At 38.2% G+C, this 27,907-nt stretch overlaps 1 protein-coding gene across 1 annotated transcript in view; it reads left to right on the plus strand.

Moving 5' to 3' along the window:
• The first annotated feature begins 14,668 nt into the window (after positions 1-14,668).
• Positions 14,669-27,907, plus strand: part of LOC149817144 (serine/threonine-protein kinase BSK1-like) — a 91,804-nt gene continuing 78,565 nt past the window's right edge. Inside the window, exons 1-2 of the mRNA XM_089986624.1 lie at positions 14,669-15,098; positions 15,231-15,366. Coding sequence (XP_089842750.1) covers positions 14,754-15,098; positions 15,231-15,366 — 481 coding nt within the window. The 5' untranslated portion in view covers positions 14,669-14,753. The remainder of the gene's footprint in view (positions 15,099-15,230; positions 15,367-27,907) is intronic.

A 27,907-nucleotide genomic window follows, 5' to 3' on the forward strand; every position in this document is an offset into this window, starting at 1 on the left:
TTTTTTCATCGCATAGTTCTCCACCGAAACAGGTAATCTCTGAGTATGGTCATCAACACCCGAGCCCTTAAGAAGCCCACCAGTGAAAGGCACATGCACACACGGTGTGAATCCTCATCATTATTTGTGATGCTTATCAAATACACAATGAATGAAGCATATTCTTTTAATCATTGAAAGCATACCTAATAATTATGATTTTTTTAATCTTTATCAACAAGGTGGTGCAATCCTCCTCTATCATTGGCAAGATAAATATATAAAAAGGCAATTAATAATTCATGTGATATATTTAAGTTACGTGATTCTTTGGATTTCATCACAACTGTTTCTATGATATGTTTGATAGTCTTGTCAAAAGCTAAAATGAGCTTACCAAATCTTATAGTTGGAATGAGCATTCAGACTACACGTGTCTTGGATTAGAATATAGTGGGGAATCTCTCTCTGATTGCTTGGCAAAGGAAACAAAAAAAAAAGAATTAGCTCAAATGAGTTGGAGCACCACACCTCAGCTAAAGAGATTCCTCAACAAGATTTTGATGCCAAAACTATCCGCCAAGAATATCTGCATTTGCAATTCCTCTCTCTCTCTCTCTTTTAAAGAGAAGTCTCTTTTTTGGTAGAACTTATCCCCATTACGACTTTTGGATTAGACAAATAATGACATCATTACAAATGTTCATAGCTTGGAGAATCACTTGTACCAACCCTTACTTTGGACTTCAAATAGATCTCTAACCTGTCTCAACGAGTTTGTTTACACACCTAGAGAGAGAGATTCTTCTCTTGTACCAACCCTTTGGACAAATAAATTTCTAACCTCTCAACGGGTTTGTGTACACACGTAGAGAGAGAGAGAGAACAATTGTACCGTACAGATCACATACTTCCTAGCAACCAAATTGATTTGCACTTCTATCTCTAGCCAAAATTCATATGCTCTTCCAAGGCAGCCTCTCTCATCAAGTTGACAAAAGTAGAAAGGGCCAAACAAGTGCTGCATTCAAGAACAGACTTTTTGGTAAATTTCTCTCCACCTAAGCAAACTTTTGGAATCAACTTAGAGATGAGAAAAACAGAATAACCACAAATAGAGCTTGCTAATCCAATACAAGAATAATAAGGGGCTAATCTTTCGAGCTCTTAGGCAACATTGATAAAATTCAACAACTTTATAGTCAATTTGGTTATTTTTTTCTCATAGAATAGTAAAGTTGGTTCTTATCTAAAGGAATTTTTTAACTGATCACCAAACTTTTGTTTTTATTAAATACATGCACTAAAGTTCTTCGTTTTCAAATACCCCTCAAACTTTTACTTCAGGTAAAGCAAATAACCCCTGAGTAAACTCCCCAAAACACCTACATGTTAAAATGACCAATTTCGTAAAGTTCGCAAACTTTCTGTGTTTATTTACAGTATTTTTATGAAATTTATCGACCATGAATAAATGTATGAACTTTTGGATGTTAAAAAGGTTTGGGGCTTAATCAAATGCATTATGGATCTGGATCTCGATAGAAGATCCACATAGATCGACATCCATAAAACCCAGTTTTTGAGGGTACTTTTGACACTAGAGAGATTCCCTAAATCTCTGAGTTTATTATGTTCGGATTCAATATGGATCCGATCTTATAGAGCTTATAATAAGGACACAAATCCATTTACTGGATCTGATCTAGGTTTAGAGTATTTCAGAAAGAATGAAACTCTGGAGAGGTCCAAAACATTCAAAATCATTAAGACCTAAAGTCTGGATCCATAAAATAGGGACCCAACCTCAAATAAGTTAGGATCCAAAAGAAGATCCATATTGATTTGGAGTCCAGAATTGGATCCAAGAATAGGAATCCACGCTCAAAACACACTAAAACCTATATATATATATATATATATATATATAAATACTTATGTTTAAACCCAAGATCCAAATCAAACAAATATGGGTCTCACATAATTTATTTTAAGATTTGAGTCCTTTTGGGCCTAAACTAATTGGAATCAGAATCCAATCTTGATCCGAACCAACTACAGACTTTTTTTGTATAATCCTTGTTTTTTGAGTTATTTTGATTTGGACCCTTTTAAGATCCAAATCTAAACACCCCCCCCCTTTTTGCGATTATATGTGTGTATGTGTGTGTGTGTTCACGAGTTAGAAAAAGAGAGGGTTGAGTTGGGTCTGGACCCAACCCAATCCAGTTTTTTTTACCAAACCTATGGGTCGGATCTAGGTTGGATCCAATCAAATCCAACTAGGGATGTCGACACCCTCTGTCGACATCCCTTTCCCCTATCTAAACCCCCTAGGGGGGGGGGAGGTTAAAAAAAAAAGACTGAACACTCCCCCTCTCTCTGGTTTCTCTCACCCTCTCCCCCTCGCCAGAACCCCCCCCCCGGTAAGTGCTCTCTCTCTTTGTTGTCGGCAGAAGGGCGCCACCCTCCTGCCCCTCTCTCTCGTTTCTCTATTTTTTGGCAGGAGGGTGCCACCCTCCTGCCTCCCTTCGGTTGGCCTTAATTGGGGAGAACATAGCCACACAGGTGGTGGCTTTGCTCTGACCCTCTCTCCCTTGATGATCCAGGCGATGCCACTTGTGTCGTCGTGTCCCATCTCTCTGCCTCTGCAAACCCTCCTGCCCCTTTCTGGCTGTCGTGAAAGGCGGCAACAACAGTTCCCAATTGTTGGTTGCTTTCGCCAACCTCTATCGCCCTCTACTTCTTTCTGGCATGCCCCGAGCAGCGACATCAACAATTGGACTACTACTGTCTCTCAGTTCAATTCAAGACTGAGCCTGGCTCGGTTGGGTCACATACTTCCTAGCAACCAAATTGATTTGTGCTTCTATCTCTAGCCAAAATTCATATGCTCTTCCAAGGCAGCCTCTCTCATCAAGTTGACAAAAGTAGAAAGGTCCAAACAAGTGTTGCATTCAAGAAACTTCCGTTGTTCTTTTAGAAAAATGGCACAAGCACTTTTTAGCAATTTTAGAAGGTTTTGGGTACTATTTTGGAAATAGTTAAAATAGGGACCTATTTTATAATTTTCATAAATTATTTTTATAAAAAGGAAACATCCAACCATTGTTCATTGTCTTCCTCTAGGGTTTCATGTCACCCTCTCTTCTAAACCCTTTCTTCCTTTCTGCTTTCTGGTCTTTTTTTCTTTCCCCTTGTTCTTCCTCGTCTATGATTTTCGATCTTCCTTTTTGGAAATAGTCTTTTTTGTTTTGTTTTAGGTTTTTGGTATTAGGTGTTATTTAGTGTCTAGAATATGTTTATATGGTCTGATCATTTTCTTGGTGGTGTTTCGTTTAAGTCTTGAGTCATCCGGGTCCAAGAACTTAGCCGAAAAGGCCCATTAGGAAAGTTCTGATTTGTAAAATTTGTATGTATAGATTCGTAACTTAGTATATTTTTATTTTTGCTTTGATTAGATTAAGTTTAGAGTAGTTTTAGCTCAGATCTGAGTTTCTTGGTTTTTAGATTTAGGTTTTTCTAAAAATAAATTAAGCAAAATTAGTTTTTATTGAATTTCTTGAATTTTCAGGCATAGTTTTAGGTTTTTCTTGAAATCGTTAGCTTTAGATTAGATTATTTTTGTGTTTCATGTGAATTAATTTAGTTTAAATTCAGATCTAGGGTATATTATTTTAGATTAAGTCTTTAATTTTTAGTATTAATTAGATTTAATTTATTTATATTTCTGAAATAGCCAATTTAGGATTTTTGTAATCTTTTTAATTTTTGTAAGTAGATCTGAATATTTACTATTTAATTTTAGTATTAGATTAGTTTAGTTATTGTTTAATTCATGTTCTTGATTTTATTTAAACGTTTTAGTTAACTTTTATTCAATTATTTGTTTAAATTAGAAATCGATAGATTAAATAGATTAGAATAATTAATTATTTTAATTTAGCTGAATAGATTAGAGTTATTTATTGTTCTAATTAGTTAGTTAAAATTAATATTTAGTTCCAGAAATTACATTTTAGCAATTAGATTAGAAATAGTTGCTTTAATTCAATTATCATTTTTAGTTAATTAGAATTAATTTTAGCCAATTTAAGAATAGTTAGTTATTTTGTTTATTTATTAAATTCAATTCATGTTAATGTTATTGATTGGATTAGTCAGGTAGTTAGTTCATGTCATTAGATTAAATTAGATTAATTGTTTGGAAATTAGTTTGTTTAGATAGATTCATTAAAATAGTTTAGCCAGTTTTCTTTCTTGTTATCAATTATCATTTTAGCATAGCCAGGTTATTTTCATTCAATCATGTTTTGTTGTAGTTTAATATTAGTCTAATTCAGTTAGTGATGTTTAGTCTTATTTTAATTAATGTTAGTCCAGTTTTTGTTGAATATTGCATAGTTTAGATTAAATTAGCATAGCCGATTTATTGTTTCTTATTTAATTCATTGACTAAGTTAATTAGCTTAGATGGCTTAGGTTAGTTTCATTTTGCTATAGATTTGTTATTTAGTCTAGCATTAAATTCTGTACAGCTTAGTTAGATAAGTTAGTTGTTAAATAATATTCTTGTTAGTTAGTTAGACTAATTCTTTTTAAATCTTGAATTCTTGCATAATTGGTTAGGTAGTTTTCTTGTTTTCCTATTTCTTGTCTAGTTAGTTTTAGTTAATTGTTATTGTGTTTTAGTTGTTATTAGTTTGATCTTAAAGTTAGTTCCAGCATGTTAGATATTAATTAAATTAGTTAATTTGTTAGTTTTTTACTTATTCTTGTTAAGTAATATTTTGTTAATAGTTAGTTTTAGTCAATTCTTGATTTTCAGCTAGTTAGTGCTCCTTGAATTTTAATTAGTTAATTAGTTTTGAACTAATTAGTTAGAATTTTTTTATTGAATTCATGTTTTATTAGTCAATTTAGTTAATTTTAATGCCAGAATAATTGATTTCTCTTTTTAATTAAGTGTCCTCTTTATTTCATAGTTTAGTTTAGTTGGTTAATCTTGATAGTTTCCTAAATTTTGTCCCTTTAGTTTAGTCCCTTCTTATTTTAGTTTCCTCAAGTATTTAGTTAGTCTCTATATTTTTTTTATTTGATATTTTTTTGCTTATTGTGTAAAATTGGGAAGGTCTCTTTTTATTTTTTTATATTATAGGTCCCTATTGTGCCATCATAAGGAGGAGGGTGAACTGAGGTGAAAGTGTCCGATTATCCTCTTAAAGCTCCTTGAATTTCATCTGAGAGACCAAGCATAATTAGAACTTTTATTATTTTTGTTTTATTTTTAATTATATTGGCTTGTAATTAATGGATAGTGTAATTTTATTTTCTTAGTTATTAATAAAGTTAAGTTCAATGAGTTATTTTTGCTTGAGTTCCATTCTCTGTGAAGACGATTTGACTTGCTACTCTACAATGGGTGCGAGAACTGGTTTTTAATTTATTATTTGGTGCATAGTTCTTGATTTAAAAATTATTGTTTTCAAAAACGTCACTAAAACTATTCAATTCATTCTAGGTTAAGCATCTCGGGTACGTCAGAGGGAAATCAAAGCAACACTATTCATTCCATTACCAATAAAATTTGATAGTAAACCAAATGTTCAGAACATTACAAAAACAGAAATGAAAATACCTAAGTTAATTCAAGCTGTCTCTGGAACATAAAAAATGTATGCATCATGGTCTCTACATCATCTCACAATCACTTTGTATTGTCTATTCTTCACCTAAAAATGATAAAATAATAGGATCAGACTACAACCAGTCTGAGTAGTAGAATTACTATGATTATGCATGTATACAATGTAACAAGGATGTGCAATGTTATTGGATATTCAATGAATTGTAAAGTTATAGCATAACATGGAATAATTAAATGAATATCACAGGAGCATTTAATAGTATAACTCATTTCTGATATATGAATAAGCACAAATAAATGATAACAAATTCAGGCATAAAATCTCATAAATTTCATATGAATAAATAACATAAAATACTTAATTTAAGTTTCTCTTTAATTATCCCTCTGGTACTCGTTGACCAAGGCAACCGTAACAGAAGAGAACATTCAGGGGTTTGTTATGCTGGGTGTTTTATTAACCTGAATGTCTAACTGAAACTGAAATTCTAAGAGAGCAGTTTAATACTCGAGAGAACCTCTTGAAGGCCAAACAAACAAGATACATCCTTAACTTCTCCAGAAGAACTTGGACCTATCACTTAGGACAAATTGGTAGTCTGGGTCCCCTAACTCTGAGGACTGAGGACCAATGAGCCATTGTCACTCTAAGCTAATGTAACATATGTCTCTGCAGTTGTGTACCACCTACCCTTTCTAAGGTAAGACCGAGTCTGAGTGGGTTACTTGTCTTATAAATTTTTGTTACCTAACTTCTTAGGGCTTCTATATGATTTGAATCTTGTATCTCAATGCTACTTACATAAGTAACGAATCATACTAAAGTAGTAATATGTTCTCAAATATTCCCACCTTAGATAGGTAGGTTACCAATTTATCCATTTTTTTGTGTGCAATCTCACTCAATATGCTTCGGTATCTTTAAATCGATGAGCACAAGTGCTTTGGTACCTTTAAACCAATCGGCAAAAATATTAAATTTATGTTTACTTGTACATTAGCTTTATAAAAACTCGAGATGCCAATGCGGAACCCTCAATTCCTTGGCTTGGCAAGCTCATGTGCCATCATCAAACTGACCCGCATGCTCGGTTATGTACTCATTGTATGAGAATTGTAGGTAAGTTACCTTTCAAGTTAATCACCTAAAAGTAATAGTAAAACCTCATACCTATAGTCATTTCATAAGGCATAATTCTATTATCACTAACCTTAAACTTAATATTTTTATAGGAGTAGGGCACATACAGTCGGTCCTTTGCATTAGAGTATTTATAAACAATATGTTACCATTGGTATAGTGTACAATTTACAAGTTTTATAAACAAGAACTTAAAAGTACTCCACTATACATTCTATGTATATTTAAAATTTATGTAGGGACAGTTGTCAGAAACTTTTAAAATCAAACCTTACATGTAAAGATACTATCATTGAAAGAGTTTTCAGCTGTATATACCCAATTTGTTGTTGTCACTGAGTGATGATTTAAGAGGAAACACATGCAGATCCCATATATTATGTAGACACATATTTTTAATCATAGAGTTTAATATTACAAGCACTAAGTTTTACAACTATGCAGTCAATGATTCCTATTATTGACCTTATCATAAAAATTTGTTTGCTATCAATGGACCCAATACAAATTGATAATGTTGGTTATTCAACTTAAAACATAATTTATTTTCTGTCACTGCATTTATTATACATAACAATTCCGGTATTAAACTTAAAACAAATATGTTCAATAGCAAGAAATAAGGTTCCACACGAATTCGAAATGATTCAGGAAGCATGCAAATACAGACTTTTGTTCATGGCTTGACACCAAAATACGTTGTTGCATACCCTCAGTCCAAAATTTTTGTTTTAACATGCTTAAACCTAAAATTTTCTAAGGTGAACTCATAGGCATTAAATCTCATTCTTGGATTCACACAAAGACTGCTTACTATACTTGTGCTATTTAACATTATGTAAAAAGAAAACATTCCAAAGCATACACGTAAGTCTTGAGTTTTGTAATTGATCATAACTCAGAAAAAAAAAAAATTTTGTCATGTACTTAACACGGATATTCACTGCATTCTTGAGTATAAAACAAAAACCAATTTTAGTTAATGCATTTAACATAAAAATTCCAAATTTGTCATTGTACTTAATCTATATCAATATCTTTCAATACTCATACCACAGACAATCGATATTGTGATTGTGCTAATGTAGAACAAAAACTTTAATATGTATTCTAATGCCAAATCCGCACATCAAAATATATACGTATTACAAATTATTTATCTAACATTAAAAAGATATGTAAAACAAAGTATGGTTTGCCAAATTTTCCCAGTTCCAAAAATTACCCATACATAAGCCAAAAATTTTTATAATCAGAATACTATAGCATGCGTCACAAGTAAAACATGCAGAACATTGTTTCCATAGTCTGATTTCACGCATGTAACATTCAGAAAGTTTTCAATTTTCTAGCTCACAAAACCTTACAAACTCAAAATATGCTAATCAGGTGATTAAATATAGATTTTCTCAAGTCAAAACACGCAATGGTTTGTGTATAGCACACACACACAGAACAGAGACTCTGCGTTTGCATAGATTAAGCCCACGTGAATGGGTTGTGCAGCAACACATTGCATTCTTAAAATAGGGCACATTGCAAAATCATAGCAAATCCTACCTCTGATAAACACGATAAATCAAGCAGCACTCCCAGAATTTTTCTTTTACTGCAGTGACTGCGTGAAGGCCCCTTCTTTCTGAACCATGCAAGGGAGAGAGAGCAGGAGAGAGAGAGCCGAACTAAGAATATCAACATTACGACAAGTTCAATAGACGTTGAAACCGGCAAACAAAACAAACAGGACCCAGAACGACAAAGAATACATAAGCCAAAAAAAAGCACATAATACAAAACAGAAATAAAGGCAAACCGTCCAGATCCGGGGGAGGCCTTAGCGGCAAGTGGTGCTGAAGATCAGGAAGACAGATGCGTAATGAGGCGTATACATCCACCAGAATATAATTTACTAACTTATTGAAATGAACTGGGTTATGCCTGAAAATAGCATTGTTGCGCGACATCCAAACAGCCCACCAGGAAGAAAGCAACCAAGTTCTCCAAATGATCTACCAACTTTTATATCTATGAACTGGCAGAGGGGGGGGGGGGGACAAGAGGTCCACAATGAAAAACTTATGGTGCATGCACAAAACCGGCTTATTCCAGGTAACCTTAAAGATATTCTGAAAGACCTAGCATTCCCAGAATAGGTGCAGCGCAGATTCCTCGGCACCTCGCAGAGAGCACATTTACTCACAATACAGAAACCTATGAACTTGAGGAAGCTATTTGTTTGCACCTGGTCGTGCAGAATAAGCCAAGCAAGGAAGCACACTCTCAGAGGAGGACCTTTGCCCCAGATAATACTCGCAGGGCATCGATTCACACCTACCGGGAGGAGAGAAAGGTAGGTTGCTCTGATGCGGAAGGAGTTGTTCGGGGTGATCGCTCTACAAAGGAACTGGCTCTGAGTGATGTCGCCGCCCTCACCATCACACACAACAGACCAAACTTGAATCCACGATCTACATAGGTGCGAAAGGGGTGACCTAATCGAGCGATGACCCCCAAACAAAGACTTCATCGATCTGTATTTAACTAGAAGGAAGTTTGCACAAGAGGACCTCGGTTGGTGTGCAAGCCAGCTTTACTTAACAACCAAAACAATACTTCTTAACCTGGAGTTTGAAATCCCCAACCCCCTTCTATTCTGCGGCAGCCTTATATAGTCTCAACCCACAAGGTGATGCTTTTTATTATTACCTTGCCCAGACCACAGAAACCTGACCAATAACGTAGATAGCTTCTTATTGATCCCCATAGGCATAAGAAATACAGACACAAAAAATTCTGGCATAGCATTTAAAACATGCTTGATGAGGGTAAGCCTGCCGACAATCGAAAGGTAGGAGGCTTGCCAGGTCGAAATCTTTGTCTGAACCTTTTGGAGAGTGGCGCTTCAAGCAGTCGATGGAATACGTGAGAGCTGAAGCGGCAGACCAAGGTAGGAGAAAAACTTATCCGAAGTGGCGCACTGAAAGATCTTTTGACCGATGGCCTGCGTATGTGGAAGCACATTGATCATGGAAATGCAACACTTATCATTGTTCAACAAGAAGCCTAACATCGATAGGAAAAAGAGGATGATGAGCTTGACTCTTAATATTTGTTGAATGGAGCCAACGCCGAAAACAATCATGTCATCAACGTAAGTAAGAATATTGCTCGAGAACTCCTGAATTATGATTGGTTTAATAAAACCACACCCCACGACCCTCTTGAACAAGACCACAATGCCGTAAAAAACAACGTTAAAAAGCAGAGGGGACAAGAGGCATCCTTGCCGAATATCATGCTCAAGCTTGGACTGCTTACCACGGACCTCATTAATCTGAATTTAGGATTGTGCATTAGTGACCAACTTATGCACCCAACTAGAGAAGCGTCGATTAAATCCAAAGTTTTCCAACATGTGAAAGAGGAAAGGCAAGTGCATCGAGTCATAAGCTTTGTGGAAGTCAAGCTTAAGAGTAAAGAACGGCCTTCTGCTGGACTTGAGAGAGTGAACCACCTTTCGCTGGACTTGAGAGAGAGAGAGAGAGAGAGAGAGAGAGAGAGAGAGAGAGAGAGAGAAAAGGAGATGGAGTCTTTAATGGTTGCGTGAGAGGGAGTTGAAGAAGAAAATGAGGAAGAGGAGAGGGGTCATGGCAGAGAGGTGGGGGATCAGTTTCCCCCTTTTCCTCTCCACTTTGCGTGAATGGGGGTTTCACGTACCCCCACTTTTCCCTTTTTCTCTTTTTGGGTTTAACATGTTTCATCTTAACGTGTTTCCACATCATTAGGGTTCAACAATGAACTCTAATGTGTGACCCCCCCTTATTTTTTTTCACTTTTGTCATGCTCCTCGTGCATGATAGTGTGAGCTTAAAAAAAAAACACGAGTTTGGATCTTCTACATGGGGATCCGCAATCCATTACATTTTGATTTCAGATATGGACTATTCGGGTCCATCCAAAGATCTAAAACTTTTAATATTAAATTACAAGGATTCAAAACTTCTGATATGGATCCAAATAAATTACTATGGATCTAATATAAAAAATTTAATTGGACCCTTACGATTTTGATGTAAATTCCACATTAAGGCATCAAAATTCTGATGTCAAAGATCCAAACAAAGCATTTTGGATCCAGATTTTTTGGGTACTAATTTTGGGACCCAAGCATTCGGTAAAATATTATGGACCCAAATACAATGCTATGGATTTCATATATTTTTTTTTCTTTAAGATTCAATTTAAAATTTGTGGATCCATAAAATATACTTTAGATCCAATATCAAATCTAACTATGATATTGAGGATCCGATATTAACGATCTGAACCATTAATTGTAATCTACTATTAGATATCCAACTAAGATATCCGAGATCCAATATCGAAGATCTATATAGGACATCCAAAATCCAATATCGAAGATTCAAATAAGATATCCGAGATCCAATATCAATCAAAATAAAAGCAATGAAAATATCCTGGTACCAAATTTTGACCATGAAATTCAAGTCTAATTAGGCGATAGAGTTTACTAGTGTTACAAAACTTGGTTCACCCAAAACCCCAATGGGTACAGGTCTCGAATGGGTCGGACTTAGACCCGGTCCACCTGGAAACCCTCAACGAGTTCAGGTGTTGGACCGGGTCCACCCGAGTCTGACTCAGACCTGGTCCACCCGAAACCCACAACGAGTTCAAGTCCTAAACTGGGTCCAACCTGGTCGATCTCATACATGATCCAACAGAAGCCCACAACAGGCCCACCTGGAAACCCTCAACGAGTTCAGGTGTTGGACCGGGTCCACTTGAGTCTGACTCAGACCTGGTCCACCCGAAACCCACAACAGGTTCGAATCCTAAACTGGGCCCAACCTGGTCGATCTCATACCCGATCCAATTGAAGCCCACAACAGGCTTGGATTCCACTGGATCGAGCGCAGACCTGATCCACCCAGACCCATCAATGGGTCCAGGAATACTCTTCCCAAAATATAGCATGCTGGAGATCTCAAATGTGGATGAGGTCTGAATTAAAGTTAGTCGAAATTTAATTGCGAACAATTTTTGTTTTGACATCATTGCCAAATTCTATGCCGGTTCAACGAAAAATACAAGTCAAGGGATGAGATTGTGCTTGGACATAGTTATACCAAAATTCTTTAGAGCTGCCAGAATCCCTTTACACAACTCCGATGATGCTAAAATCACTCAGACACGATCCTCACACGTCAATGAACTCAGCTCCATTGGCGAATCATCGATCCTCCATTAAATTTGGTCAGAATTTAAGGATGTACAGTAAAGGTTGCCTCAGCAGTTGCTTGTGGACAACCAACCGATTGGCTGGCTGAAACAACTATGGTAGGCGATGAGTCGCTTGTCAATGCTTCCTCCACCGTGGTCCTATATCCCAAAACTAAATAGGAGTTTGGCGAGGGAGAATAATGTCGACAATTTTTTTTGACAAGCGTCACATATACGCTGACACACCCATGCCTCAAATATGTGCAACAAATGTACGACATAAGCCCATAACCAATGCAGACATAAAATGAATTACGAATGAGCTACTTACTGGATGAAGCCATGGATGAAGCCAGAGGATGTGAGTGGTCGATATTCTCCTTAGCCAATAGACATCCTCAATAAGCCTACGCTAGAGTGTCGAATGGTGAACATGACCCTTGAACGCAGAGATAAAAATCACACACAAATGTAACACTCAACAACCACGTATGCCCTCATAGTAGTCTTTATCAAGCTACCATGGATCTTTCCTATTTATAAGGAGATCAAAGAGGTGACTATAATATGTTCATAATGGCTACTAGGAGAGGTCCCTAATCAACAGTTATGAGACCTCATAAATATCGTGTCACCCTCTAGAAGCCCAAAATCCTTTTTCACGTATGTCCTTTAATATGCCCATGTCAATTTGGGTAGTTAATTTGGTTATCTTTTTGCCAATGAATAGTAAAGTTGGTTCTTATCTAAAGGAAATTTTCCACTGATCATCAAACTTTTGGTTTTATTAAATACATGCGCTAAAGTTCTTCGTTTTTTCAAATACCCCTCAGACTTTTAGTTCAGTAAAGCAAATAACCCAGGAGTAGAACTCCGAGCAACACCTACATGTTAAAATGACTACTTTATCCCTAAAAAGTAACTAAGCCCAATTAAGTTTCAACCTTTTGACTTGTATCGTTGTCTTGACTCTCATCTTAAGCAATAAAGTGAATGTCAGATAAAAGCTGTATTGTGCTCTAATAATCTTCGGTCTTTGAAAATAATGAATATTTAGAATGATTTAGAGTTAAAAAATAAAATTCTATCAATAAAGAATATAGATGCATTTCTAAAAGGGTAATAGAGTAATTCTGACTTGAGAATGAACATGGACTCAAGAATAAGGCACTCTTTGAAATCTAGAGTAATAGAGGCCATAGTCGTTTGGGATGGTAGTTGCGAAATGCTACGCCAGTTTTCACACCGGTGCCTACTCGGACGACCTTCTTAATGCTCTTCCAGTTATAATTTCAACTTTTCAGCTGCATTCCAAATAGCTGCACAACTGGTAAATCCTTAGCTGTTTCACTTATCCCAAACAGCCATGTGAATTTGCTAAAACCACAAATTTTGAAGATTTCGTAACTACATCCTTAGCTACCAGACTGGAAGATTCCAAACAAGGCTTAAATCAAGGAGGGTAGGGAAATGTGGAGAGTGTTAAAAAGGTGAACAAAGTTTTGGGGATATTAAAAAAAATGGGAAAACTTGAGATAGTGTATTAAATAGGAATAAAAGTTATTTGAAAAAATGTTGTTTTTTATGCAGCCGTGTTGCATGCGATGGCAGTGGGGCGGGGCGGGGCGGGGCGGGGGACAAGGTTTCCACCCCCGCCCCGCCTCAAAATTTTATCCTCCACCCCCGCCCCGCCTCCGCGGCGGGGATGGATTTTATCCTCCACCCCCACCTCCATCCCCGTTTCACACCCTTCATCCCCGGTCCAAACGGGGATGAGGGGGGGCGGGGATATTGAAGGGAAAAGTGGTCGGGCCGGGGTTGGGGCGGGGATTAGGCAGCGACGGGGTGGGGCGGGGAAAAGTGCACGTCCACCCCCGCCCCGCCTCCGCGGCGGGGATGGATTTTATCCTCCACCCCCGCCTCCATCCCCGTTTCATACCCTTCATCCCCGGTCCAAATGGGGCGAGGCGGGGCGGGGCCCCACTTTCCCCCAGTCCACTGCCATCCCTACTTAGGACCCAGGTTTGGTTTTTCTTAAGGTGGACTCAGTCATACCTGGATCCGAACCCAGTACCCAAAACCCAAAGTTCTATCTGGGTTCAGACCCACCTGAGTTTAAACGAGATCCAACCCGTTGACACCCCTACTTTTTTTTTGTCATAAAAAAATAAACTCGTTATAGGCGAGAGATCAATGGTTTAGTGGTTTGTTGTACTTTTGGGTCTTCGTTTAGGACCCGATGCTTCATATCCACCTCAAGCAGTCAATATAGTCCTAAAAACACTTTGCCCATGATCCAGATCACCACAATGTCTAACCAAACTGCACACATCTACACCAGCTAAGATCTAGCAAACCTTGTCCTAAACATAGCAGGAAGGTAAAAAAACAAAGCCAATCCCAAGAGATCTTTTGGTTCTCCTATTTTTTCTCAATCTCAACCAACCTGAGATCCGGCCACTTTCCCACCCCGCCGGAAAATTCGCCGGTAAAAACTAGAGAGAGAAAGTGTAAGGAAGTAAAGCCATAGAGATATATAATATAAACAAGAGAGAGTGAAAACGCGGGACCAGGATGTAAATCAAGAGAGAGAAACAGAGACATCAATAATAAGGAGAGAGAAACTAGTGAGACAAAAACGAGAGAGACAGAGAGACGCATAAACAAAAGAGAAATCGGGGGCGTGTTTTTGGTTTTCCCACGCGAAAGCACGAACAATCACGCCCGCACCGACCGAATAAAATGGGGTGCTGCGAGTCCAGCATCCTCGCCGGGATCCGCCACGGGGAGAGTCGACAGCAGCCGTCGGAACAGGTGGTTTCGAACCACCACCACCACAACGACGGCGGGGCGGCGCCGGAATCCGGCAAGCATCCGACGGAACACGGCGGGGCGTTGCCGGCGCTTACACAGTTCTCTTTCGCGGAGCTCTGCTCCGCCACCAAAAACTTCTCCCCAGAGTTCATCGTCTCCGAGAGTGGCGAGAAGGCGCTCAACATCGTCTACAAGGGCAAATGGCAAGACAAGCGGTGGATCGCCATCAAGAAATTCACCAAGATGGCTTGGCCGGACCCCAACCAATTCGCGGTACCCACCAGCCGATTCCCGTCTTCTCTATCTTCCTCTCTCCCATTTTGGGGGTTGAGGTGGAGAGTGGGGAAATCCATCTTTCTTTTTGTTCCTGATTGTTGGTTTATGTTGGTTGCACATTTTGAGTAGGAAGAAGCTTTGGGTGTGGGCAAATTGCGGCACAAGCGGCTCGCGAATTTGATCGGGTATTGCTGTGAGGGCGATGAGCGGCTCCTCGTCGCGGAATTCATGCCGAATGACACGCTTGCAAGGCATCTTTTCCACTGTGAGCCGATATGTTTTTTCGAATTTAGCTGTTTCTTGATTGCTTCTGGTTTTGTTTGTTGGGGATCATTGAGAAGTCACCGTCATTGCCTCGGTGTGCTTTTCTTTTGGGATGTGTGGTCTCTGTTGTTTTTCGAGAAATGATTGGTGTGCTTTTCTTTGATTGCTGCTGATGGCTTTTGGGCTCTCTTGAATTAGTTGAATGAGGTGTGATTTAGTAGCATCCTGAGATCCTGTTTCGATACCCCAGCTTCTCTGGATAAGTTGGATGTGTTTATCTTTTTTCATCTTCTTCTTCGTAGCAGGTATAAATTCCCAGTTTCTTCTGTTTAGTTGGACAACTGAGTGCATTGAAACACTACCTGGAAGTGAAAGTGAAGATGGCTATGTTGGAAGACGGCAAACAAGTGAAAGGTTTGGCTGATGCTGACAAAGTTGTTGCATGCCCTATAATTGACGCCTTTTAGGAATGCTAGGTTAAGTTTGATGGTGATATTGTTGGATTACCACGTTATGAGTAGCTATATATTGCAGCAGTTATGGGAAGATTATGCACATTATGGGAAACTGCGCATTATGAATGGTAATTTATGCATGGAGTGCTGCATTACCAATAGATGTATATTACAAGAGGAGCCTGATGGGAAGGTTATGCATTCTATGGGAAGCTGCATATTTTGGTCATGAACTGTATCCTGACTAGTATCCTGCATATTTTGGTCATGGAGTGCTTCAGATCAAGCTGTGGTTCGATTCTAAAGCATTTGGATGGAAACATGGATATGCTTACGATGAAATGTTAGTGTTATATATTATAAACTTGGGTTATAGTGCCAATTGGTTTGTGCCAGCTTAATGCTTGAATGAACTTTTCTTCACCTGAGAGTGTTGAGTATTGGCTTGCAATCTCTTCCCGGTCATGTGCATGTCAAAACAAGCACAATGAGCATGGTTTTAAAGTTACTTTAGTGCCATTAAGTTTATCACGAAAGGGCGAATGATAAAGAAATTTGGCAAGGGGTGGAACATATCTTGAAGGCAAGGGGAATGGATAGTCTTGCAAGGAGGAGAGGTATAGGAAACCCTACTTGCATCCTTGCATGGAAGAGGCAGAGAAGTGATGGAGGAAGGCTCCTTCAGAAAGCAAGAGAATGTGCACGATAAAGCTATTTGATAGTGAAGATGGGTTAAACGATTAGCCCTTCAGATAAATTAAAGAGAAGGAAGCAAAATAAAAAGTTAAAAAACCAACAGCTTGCTCATTTAATTTTCTTCTTTTGTATTAATTTTATAGATTTATGTGTTTTCGATCTCCCATTAAATTTCAAATGATTAGCTATAAAGGAAGAAAGGGACTAAGCACAAATAAGTTAAAAATATAAACAAAACTATGTAGTGAAACTTAATGGAACTGGGGGTGGAAGTGGATCTGCTCTCTTGACTTCTTTGGTGCATGTGGGAAGGAGCTTATGGACAACCTGAAAAATTGTCAAGATTGTATCTGGTTTCAAAGGGCACAAAACCAAGCATGGTTTGATTTTTCTCAGTGCTGTTGAAAAGGTGGAGTAGTAGTGAAGTATAATTTTAGGATGTGGCTTGAGTTCTTTACTTGTCAAAGACCTTGGGTCTGTCCCTGCATTTGTGGGGTTCCAAAGGGGTGCATTGGGCTGTCATGGAGGATAGAAAATTGAAAAGAGTTGCTGTCATGGTCTGCTAGCTACATACCTATGTCCGGTCGAATCACAAAGAGGTGCATTAACTTGTATAGGAAAATGTTGAAAGAAAGCCACACGGGTACTTTCAGCTTTTCTCTAATTCATTTGAAGCAGACGTCTTCACCAAATTTGGTTAAAACAAGTTTTTTTTGACAGGTGGTTAGAAAAAGTTTTTGTACCTTGCAAGTTTTTGTATGGGGAATTAGTTGTTTGCTCGATTCTGCTGGCTAAAGTTCTAGATCAACGAAGTTGATCTAGTTGGTAATCTGTGTGCTTACATTGGATCATTGCAGCATTATTGTATGGCCCAATTACCTGGGTTCCTTTTCAGATAGTTTCCTTGTTATTTTACTACTTTTGTTGGAAGTTTCTGTAAACTGTTTTTGTGCAAGCAAGAATTTAGGCCATACTGTTGGTTTTGTATGAAATTTTGAAAGAATTGACAATGGATTTGGTGAATCTCCTAGAAGGAAACGTGCAACAACACTTGTGATACTTTTTAAGATTTTTGTTTTGTGTATATATATCTATATATGTGTTTGTACATGTAACACTCCAAAACCCCGAACTTGTTATCTTTTAGGAAAAATTTAAAAGCTTTGCAATCAATCTTTTTTCAGAGTTTAAAATGGTAGTTCAGAAGAAAAATGATGTTTGAAATAACAAGTCAATGGACCTTGGGCGAATTACAGGCGAACTTTCCTTTACACAATAGATTCGTATCTCTATAAGCATTGAAAATCACATAGATTCAAAACATGATCGTTGGTAATTTAAAGTTTATACAAAAGAGAAATTTCAAAAGAAACCCCTATACAAAGTTACAAAACGTCCTCAGGAGCGACACAAAAGAGAAAGAGTGAAATCTTGATATCATCAAGTCATCGCGCCATCGCCTGCCGTACCGACCTAATCATCACCTGTACCCTATAAAACGGGTCAAACTTATAAAAATCTGGTAGCTGCATAGATATTAAAATTCAAAACAAGATTAACATATGCATTGATCTTTTTGTGATGTGCAATTCAGAATAAGTAAAATGAGCATGATAATCTTGTTTCGATATTAACTGTTATGAGGGTACATATAGGAAAAATGTAAAAACAACTGAGACTGCTCGGGGGTTTGTTATTCTATGTATTTTGATACCCCGGACAATGAGTTGAGTTCGCTCCTAAGGGAATGACCAATGACCGAGAGAAAATTCTCCAGAGACCACTTGTTCAAGGGGATGCATCTGAACTTCTGCAGAAGTCATTGAGATCTACCACCTAAGATAATTTTTGGTAACCTGTCCCCTAACTCTGATGACTTGGGACACCGAGTCATTGCTATTCAAGGAACGTAGTTGTTAACAACTTGTCCATCAGAGTTTTTGTACCATCCCATCCTCTCTCTTGACAGAACCAAATAGACGAATGAGTATGTTAGGTTCTATTTTAACTGACGACCCATTCTATATGCTCTAGTCTTTTAAACCAAATTGAGCATCTTGCCTGTAAAGGCGATCATCACCATTTATGTGATTTTTTTTAATCATTGTGTATTTTCACATTACGAGGTTACCGTAAACCTCCAGTCCAATCATCGTAGTGCTAACATGCCGTGCATGTCTGATAGTACCATTACGATGAGAGGGATATCAGTTTTTCGAAAAAAAATCACAATATTTATTTAGAAATTTCAAAGTTCCATGCTTTAGATCGGAGAATATCCGAGTCATTTCGGATACCAAAGAGGAGGACCGGACGTACGTTCCATTTAGGGCTACATAGTTGATGCCTTTCTGTTATGCAGGCTTGAGGGTAAAAAACTTGGTTGCGAATACGCAAATACGCAAATACCAAATACTTGTGTTGTTTTTCGAGACAACGAATAATACGAGCTTGAAATCTTGTATGTGAAATCCTTTTAAAAACAAAGACTTAGCGAGGATGCGCGAATCTGCGTCTTTAAATGCACACGTAATTTAAAGTAGGCAGGAGTATGGTTGCCAGTCGAGAAAGCGGGAGCGAGAAGCGATACGGGAAGTGGGAGCGGGAAACGAGGCACTTTCAAAATTTTAGGAAGCGGGAAGCGTGGGACGACTTAGAAGTGAATCATGAACCGTCTCAAGAGCGACCTAGGAAGCGAAAAAAGAGGAAAAAAATGAAAAAAATGAAAAGGGAGAAGCGAGGGGGAAGCGTGGGGGAAGCGTGCTTCCCATAAATGGGAAGCGTGTTTCCTATAAAAGGGAAGCGCGCTTCCCATAAAAGGGAAACACTTCCCTGCACATTTTGGAAGCGTGATGTTTCGCGCTTCGGGGAAGCGCGCTTCCCCATATGCCTAGGCGCTCTCGGTAACTCTAGGCAGGAGTACGCAAAACTGCGTACTTTATAAAGTTATATATATATATATATATATATGGATATAGAATACATGTATATTAAAGTATAAGCCTATGTACATTGCCGCGCGACGACAAGGTAAGTGACATAAAGTAAGGCCCGATGTGCGAAACCACACATCGAGCTAAATAAACTACGTAAGCGATGCCCAGTGTACGAATCCATACATCTGGCTAAGTAAATTGCATAAGCAATGCACGATGTATGAAACTGTACACCGACTAAATAAATTGCGGAAATAGTGCACGATGTACGAAACCGTACCTCGGCTAAATAAATTGCGTAAATGATACACGATGTACGAAACCATATATCGGCTAAATAAATTGCGTAAGCAAAAGCTTGTGCACATTATAGTGCGGCGACAAAGTAAATGACATAATTTAAATGGACAAGAATACACAAAACTGCATTTTTGAGTTAAAAGTATATATATATATATACATATAAGATAGAAGTATTTTGTTATTTGTTCTCGTATGCAACTTTCTCTTTCCTCAGAGATGGTCTGACTTGCTGACGATTTTGAGCGTAGGTTCTTAAAGGCTCGTGCCTTGGCAAGTGTGTCACGTCCGTTGTGTCGGTGTGGAGCGCTAAAGGGATTATATTGTGCTGCATAAAGGATGATATTAAAACCTTATTTTAGCGGACGAGGCGACGATTGCGTCTCAGGGGTCAAACCTGAACCCAGTTCAAGCTGATCAGACTCAGCCAGACTCGGTACAGGAAATTGAGCCAGCTTTACTAGCAAGCTGAACTGGTCGGAACGAGGCATAAAAAGTCAGGTTTGGTTCGGCAGGGAATCAAGTTAACTAGGTTTGACCAAGCCGAACTCGATTTGACTTAATTGGACTTGGTACCGAAAAAGATGGCAGCTTGCCTGAGCCAAGTAAGAGGCAACCCTAAGCTGCCTCTTAACTGATCCGGGTTCTGGCAAAGAGGGGGGTGAGGGCTCGGTGGTCAGGTTGAGCCGCACCCGTTCCGGGATATGACCGAGTTTGGCTCGGTTCAACAACAAGAGGAAAAAGGGTGAGAGGGCCGACGTCCAGGCCCTTGGCCGTGTTGGGCTCGGTAGTAGACAACCGTGCCAAGCTCGGTTGGACTTGATCCAGAATAATATAAAAAAAAATGAAAAACTGAGCTGAGCTCGATAATGACCGAGCTCAACTCGGTCGGGCCTACCCAGCGTGGCTGGGCCACTGCCTACGACAGTGGCCAACCCACAGTCGAGCAGGCCACAACCGAGCCAGGCTCGGTTCTTGGGCAAGAGAGAAAGCGAAGGGAGGCAGCTTGATGGTTCGTCTCTCCTGGTAACAGGGAAAAAGGAAGGGGCAGAGGCAGCGACGGTGGTGCCTCTGCTCGTCCGGTTGAAATCGAGGCCCACGGAGAGAGAGGTGGGGGGTTTTCGACTGCTCGAATGCAGAGGAAGGGGGAAGTTGCAAGGGAGGAAGGTGGGTGCCGCCCTACCTGGTCGGCACCCAAAGGTCATAGTAGGAGTCGACTGTTGCTATCCTTTGAGAAAATAGAAGGAGAAGAGGAGAGGGTGCTTGGCACCCTCCCTTCTGGCGAGCCAGAGCCACCACTGCTGGTGGCTCTAGTCTGCCAGCGACAAATAGGGAAGAAAAATAAGAGGAGAGGGTGCTTGACACCCTCCCTTCTGGCGAGCCAGAGCCACCACTGCTGGTGGCTCTGGTCTGCCGACGACAAACAGTGAAGAAAAAGAAGAGGAGAGGGTGCTCGTCACCCTCCCTCTTGGTGAGCCAGAGCCATGGTTTGCCGGCAAAATCCGGAAAAAACAGAGGGACGAAAGAGAGAGAGAGAGAGAGACATGGGAAAGAGAACTTATCGGCGAGCTCCGACGAGGTGCAGGGAGACGGGGAAGAAACCGATGTGCTTGCATGAGGGAGAGATGGGAGAGAGAGTCGGGGTTGGGGAACTCCAACGAGGAGAGATCCCGACGGAGGGGTTGGGTGAGAGAAAGTCGAGGAGAGGGATAAGAGGTGAGAGGGTTCGGGGTTGGGGTCCGGGTTGTGTTTTAAAAAGACCCCCCCCCCCCCTTTAAATAGGCTAATGTGTGTGTGTGTGTGTGGGGGGGGGGCTGTGACCCGGATCCAGGTTGGATCCAACCTTGATAAAACTTTTTTTTTTAAAGCACGGGTCTTACATGTATGTGCTAAGAAGTATTGAGAAAAATGATATAGTGGAGCAAGTCCAATGAAGGGAAGCTACATATTGATTCACAGGTTGTTAGTTACTCATTGTAACAACCCCAAACTGACCCTCGAAAAATAAGGAATTTTATTTTATTTATTTTTTAACATTATGAAAAATATCCCAGGTACCCTAGGCACATTACGAGTTAATTAACACAACCCAACAATAACTCTATACATAATATAAATCATATGATGAACTGAATTTGAATTGACTTAATCAAATATTCTTAATGAAGGTTCACACAGTTTTCGAAACAAAAACATAATATCTCATATACCTCAGAACCTGGGCCACCAGATTACAACCCTCGTGCTCTCCAGCCAGCTGATCTCTCCATTACGGTGTCTCAGTACTTGAAAAGGATTTTTAAAAACTGGGTAAGAATCGATGTTCTTGTACGAGACCCTCTCAAAATCCAACAGTAAAGAATTTAACATAGATCAAATTAAACACAAGTTTAAGAGAGCTCTATAAACAACACATATTCAGAATAACTTACAATTTAAGCAGTTCAAGCAAATAACCAATAATTTTCATGCTAAATCAAACATCTAAAGATGCATGAATTAATGTAACATGCATGAATAACTTTTTAAGTTCAATTATCGATATTTCTTTTGCATGTATGTCCCTATTTAATGCACACAAATTTTAATTTTCACTTTCTTAAAAACCCGTGAATACTTAAACGGGTTAAATTCTTGAGGTTCAAAGTAGTTCCCAATGATAGCTTAACACACAATTTGTATTTTTATTTACTGAGACTTATACTTATTCCTTGACTGGTGTCAGAAATCATCACCATCAATCGAAATATTAAGAATCATCACCTAATGTTGAGATGACAAGAAAACCAACATCCATTGATGCAACTTTTTTGGTATACCAATAATTACAGTTGAGTCAACAACACCACCCCCAGGCAAAGTAGCGAAAGTTATCTACAACTGTGTTCGGGAACACGAACCATACATCGGGTTCTTGGGGACAATAAATGCACATGGTGTTTAGTATCCTCACGGTCTCCCATGACTGCCATCCATGGTTTTCAACCTTTTAGAGGGACACTAAGATAGAAAATTATTACACCGTTAGGTCTCTTTTACTTGCCTTAATTAATTTATAGTTATGCAAATCATCATGCAATCATATATTCAAGCCATTACCTCTTCTAATTCAGCAGTGTAATTAATTAAAAAACAATATCAAAATCTTTTTGTAATGCATTTTCAATTTACCATTCCATGAGCAACACATGCCCCTGGCCTCAAAAGGTCCATCAGTGGTTCACACATTGTAACGACCCCAACTCATCCTCATTGAAAAGTGATTTTTTTTAAAACAATTGCGAAAACCAAAACCCAAGGATTCGGGGCCTCACAGACTTAACCAAATTCTAAACCACAAGGAATCTCTACATTGAACGATCCAATCAAATTAACTAAATTTATTAATCAAAAATCAAAAGTCTGAGAATATCATTAAATTAAAGTGTAAAATCATAGAGCCACACTATCCAAGAATAATAGAAGTAAGTCATGCAGTCTCGTAGGCTCCTGTGGCAGTCGTCCTCGTCACTGAACTTCAGTTCCTGTGAAAAACATAGGGAGTACTGGGTAAAAATCAAAGATAATTTGTACGAATTCCTCTAAAAATCTAAATAGGCAAGAAAAAACATAAATCAAATTCATTCAAGTTTTCAGAGGAATATAACAACAATCTCATAAACCATGTACTATTCAAGCATTTAAAAGCAAGTATCATGCAATAACAATATCTCACACGAAACAAAACAATTAAGAATTCATGAACTAGTGCATAACAGGAAAGATGCATTCAATGCACATGCATGATCAATTTATTAAGTTATTATCAGAGTTATCTTTTCAATGATATCTCTATTAAATGCACACAAGTTTAGTTTCACTTTTCATTAAACCCGCGAATATTCAAAACAGGTACCACAATTCTTGAAGTTCAAGATAGATTTTCCACCAGGGAAATCAACATCCACTGATGCCACTTTCTTGTTATACTAATAACAACAGTTATGTCACAATACCGCCTCCAGACAAAGTAGCTGAAAACTTTCTAAAACCGTGGCTGGGAGGCGAACCGCCATATTGGGTTTAGGAGCACAATCGTACACAGTAGTATCCTCACGTTTTTTTCAAAACCGCCATCCAGGATTCTCACGCTGTAGAAGGGACATCCAGACAGAAAAACATTAATTACACTGTTTATCTCTTTTATCTTTTTAACAAAAGACCAATTCTTTACAAAAGAATCGTTTTGCAAATCAACATGCAAAATACAACACGGAACCTTGCCTGTTATAAATTTAACATTGCAATTAATTCAGAAAGCCAATAATTTAAAAAGTGAATTTTGCAATGCATAACACTAATCTTGAAGCTACACATGCTCCTGACCCACATGACCTACAATGGTCACCGATTTATTTCAAGTAAAATTCTCATTGAACATGCACATACAACTATTGAAACATGTCCACAATGTACCTTCATTCACACACAATACAAAATGTACATATAAAACAATTTGTATATGCATATGAACACTTGCTCGCAACATGCATTTTTGCTTTTATTATTCATTTTATGCATAACATCCACACATGCACATGATTATGTCAATGCAACATCAAAATAACTTTAGAATTTTGTGTTCATGATATGCACATTTATGCAAACATAATATTCATTTTCATGAGTATACATAACCAATAAATACTTCCGCCAATTTGAGCATGCTCGGGATACATCACATAACCACCGAGCCATGGCTATGCTGCCCCCATGCACAAGACATTATTAACATATTGTTGGCAACATGTTTGTCGTGCATAAACATGCAGCCAATGGTAGTGGACAGTAGCCGATGTACATAAATGTGCAACATTGTTCTGCCCTATAACAACCCACCAAAATCATAAATAGAACACATCTCACAGCATTAAAACAACTCATTTGGCAGCATTAGAAACAATTAAAATTCAGCAAGCAGAAAATATTTTATAAGGATGCTAACATGGATCAAAATTATGATCTCAAGGTTGTTTCGATGCCCACCCATATGGCAGACTTGAACAAAAATAAATATTTCAGATGCGAGAACAAAGAAATACATGGATCTAATTTTTGATCAACACTCAGATTGCCTTTACACAATTAGCAGTCCTATAACAAAACAGAATCTGCATTTCAGAACAGGCCAACCGAAAAAAATATATTCAGCTCATACACAGTTTGGCAAGTCCTAACTAAAACAGATTTTTTTTTTACAAGTCATGTGTCGATATTGAACCAGTTTTGACAGCCTAACAATGTCCAATAAAAGTTTCAGTATAACACAGTCTTGACAGCAGTTCATAACTCGATATTAAAAACTATTTAGACATGCCTAACTGCATTACTACAAACTTCGACGTCAAACACTCATAATAACCTCAAAACAGCTCTAATATGAACCATGACGATACTGGAAAATAAATCTGCTATTACATCTTATCAGAAAATTCGGGTCTCCATGCTTTTTATCAGCGAACGATTTTTAGCATGTGTATAATATTTTAATGGCAGGTTTGCAAACATAGTTATTCCCAGACTTCGTGTATAACGTCCATAGGTTTTCTGCACGCATATGAACACAGTTTTGTGGTAGTTTGTATAACATAATTAGTACTGTAAAATAAAGTTACGCTGCTGCACATTATGGCAGAAAATCAGCCCTGCTTTATTGTACAACCGGCTAATTTTCAGTGTTAGTAAGCATGTCTAAAAGTTGGTTTTACAAACCTAGTCACATCAGCAGCACTATATAAAAAAAATCAGCATGCTGGGATCTTAGAATGCCATTGCGGTTGAAGGGGAAGTTTTATAAGACGACAATTAGACCCGCTTTACTATATGGTACGGAATGTTGGGTTGCCAAGAGACATCATTTTCAAAAAATGAGTGTAACTGAGATGCGTATGCTTCGATGGATGTGTGGAAAGACACTAAAATATAAGATTCAGAACGTGAAAATACGTAAGAAGGTAGGCGTTGCACCCATTGAAAATAAGATGAGTGAGATTCGTTTACGATGGTTTGGGCATATTCGACGAAGGCCTAATGATGCTCCGGTTAGAAGGATGGAGAAATGGGAAAATATATTAGCTAAAAGAGGTCGGGGTAGGCCTAAGAAGACTTGGATGGAGATGATGAGAAAGGATATGAAGGCTTTGAACCTCACCGAGGACATGACATTGGATAAAAATGATTGGAGGAGAAGGATTCATGTGGAGGACCCAAAATGATTTTCTTTTTGGTTCATATCGCTGACCCCAATTGTTTGGGATGAAGGCGTTGTTGTTGTTGTTGTAGCATGCTGGGATCTTGCGACAGGCTGGGTTTAACGCGTGAACATATGCCGTTCCGTCAGTTTTAAAAACATATATATTTCAGCTGTCATGAACAGCATGCCGGGAATCTAACGATGGATTCACATGCTCCCATCAATCCGCAGATCTGTACCAGATTTGCGCACTTATAAGAAATGGCAGATCTGTCCACACGCACGGTGGGACAGATCTGTCCACATGGACAGTGAGACAGGTCTGTCTGGATCTGCTCACACGTAAAGTGTGACAGGTTTGTCCATATGAACATTAGAATAGATTCAGTTAAAAGCGCGAAATCAGAAAAATGAAATACATGCTATGACAGAAATAAATAGCTGATTTAACATTATATATTATATATATATATATATATATATATATAGGTTGAAGAAAAGAAAGGGAATCGATCCATATATATATATATACTTTTGTATTCTAAATCAGTTTTTTTCCCTTTCTTTCTTTTTTTCCACCAAAAACATTACATAAACTTAATTTAGGCTACTTCTCCCTATTCGAATCGATAGAAGAACCTGTACCTTCGATCGGAGATGAAAAAAGATCGAAATTAAACGTCGGGAGATCGGAACAAAATCCTTCTTTCCTTTCCTTTTCCTCTCTTCTCTTTTTTCTCTTTCTCTCTTTCTTTCTTTTCCCTTCTTCCCTCTCTCTTTCTCTCTCTCTCTAGAAAATAAAATTTAGAGAGAGGGGCGAGTTAGACCCTTTTATAATTTTTTTTTTAGTCTTCTAGAGAGAGGGTGACATCCCTTCTCGAGTTTCTCACCCATTTGGCAATGAAATAGACTTTTTTAACTACTTTTTTATCCATTTGATATTTTATTTTGTTTTACTATTTTACTTTAACCCCATTGGGGCTCTTTTAGAATCCCTACATATTAGGTAGCTGCCATATCCAAAAGAAATTTTGGAATTAATTAATATTTAAGATTTAATTAATTATTTATCAAATAATAAATTTTCAAAAAGTTACGGAGGGTATCTCACCCCTCTAGGAGTCTTTTTAACTTGCAAATTCACTTGATTAAACCTTCATATTGAATTTAAAACTTTAAATTTGTTGGACTTGGATTTTGGATCTAGATTTGGATCCAAGATCCAAATCTATATCCAATACCCATATGGATCTCAGTCTGGACCAGATCCTAATTAATATGGGTTTTGGACTGGGTCAAGATCCATATCGACTTGAATCATACAGATCAGATCTGATTCGATTCAATCCAGAACCAGTCACATCGAGATGAGTCATTTTTTAAAAAATGTGATTTTCGGGCCAATCGTAACCCAAATTCAGAAAAACAAAATATTAATGTTTTAAAAATTTTGAAACGCATCTAATGATATATTACATGAATTTTGCCTCCGAAGTTTGCCTGAATTTAACCCGAATTTTGCTCTATTTTAAAGGTTAAAAATAAAAAGTTTTACCAAATCTTAATTGGCTCGTTTAGGTCTTGTCAATGGGTCCTGGGCCAAGCCCAGACTTAGTTGACTCTACCTAAAATTGAGGATTTCTATTGACTTTACAAAACACTTAGCCAAATTTTATGAAGTCTCAGAATTTAATATTATAGAAAACACACGATATTACACATATAACCACTATACAATCTAATAACAATTTAAATGACATTGCAAATTTCAGTGAACATAAATCACACAAAGATATTCAAATTGGTGTTCACAATGCGTATTCACAGCAAATAAATGAATGCACATTGAAGCAAACAAATATGATTTATCATGTCAGCAAACAATCCAAACTTTTGTGACCGACCAGATTCAACATCTAAAAA

This window comes from Nuphar pumila, chromosome 14, assembly GCF_984573655.1.
Source record: "Nuphar pumila chromosome 14, dmNupPumi1.hap1.1, whole genome shotgun sequence".
Lineage (NCBI taxonomy): Eukaryota > Viridiplantae > Streptophyta > Magnoliopsida > Nymphaeales > Nymphaeaceae > Nuphar > Nuphar pumila.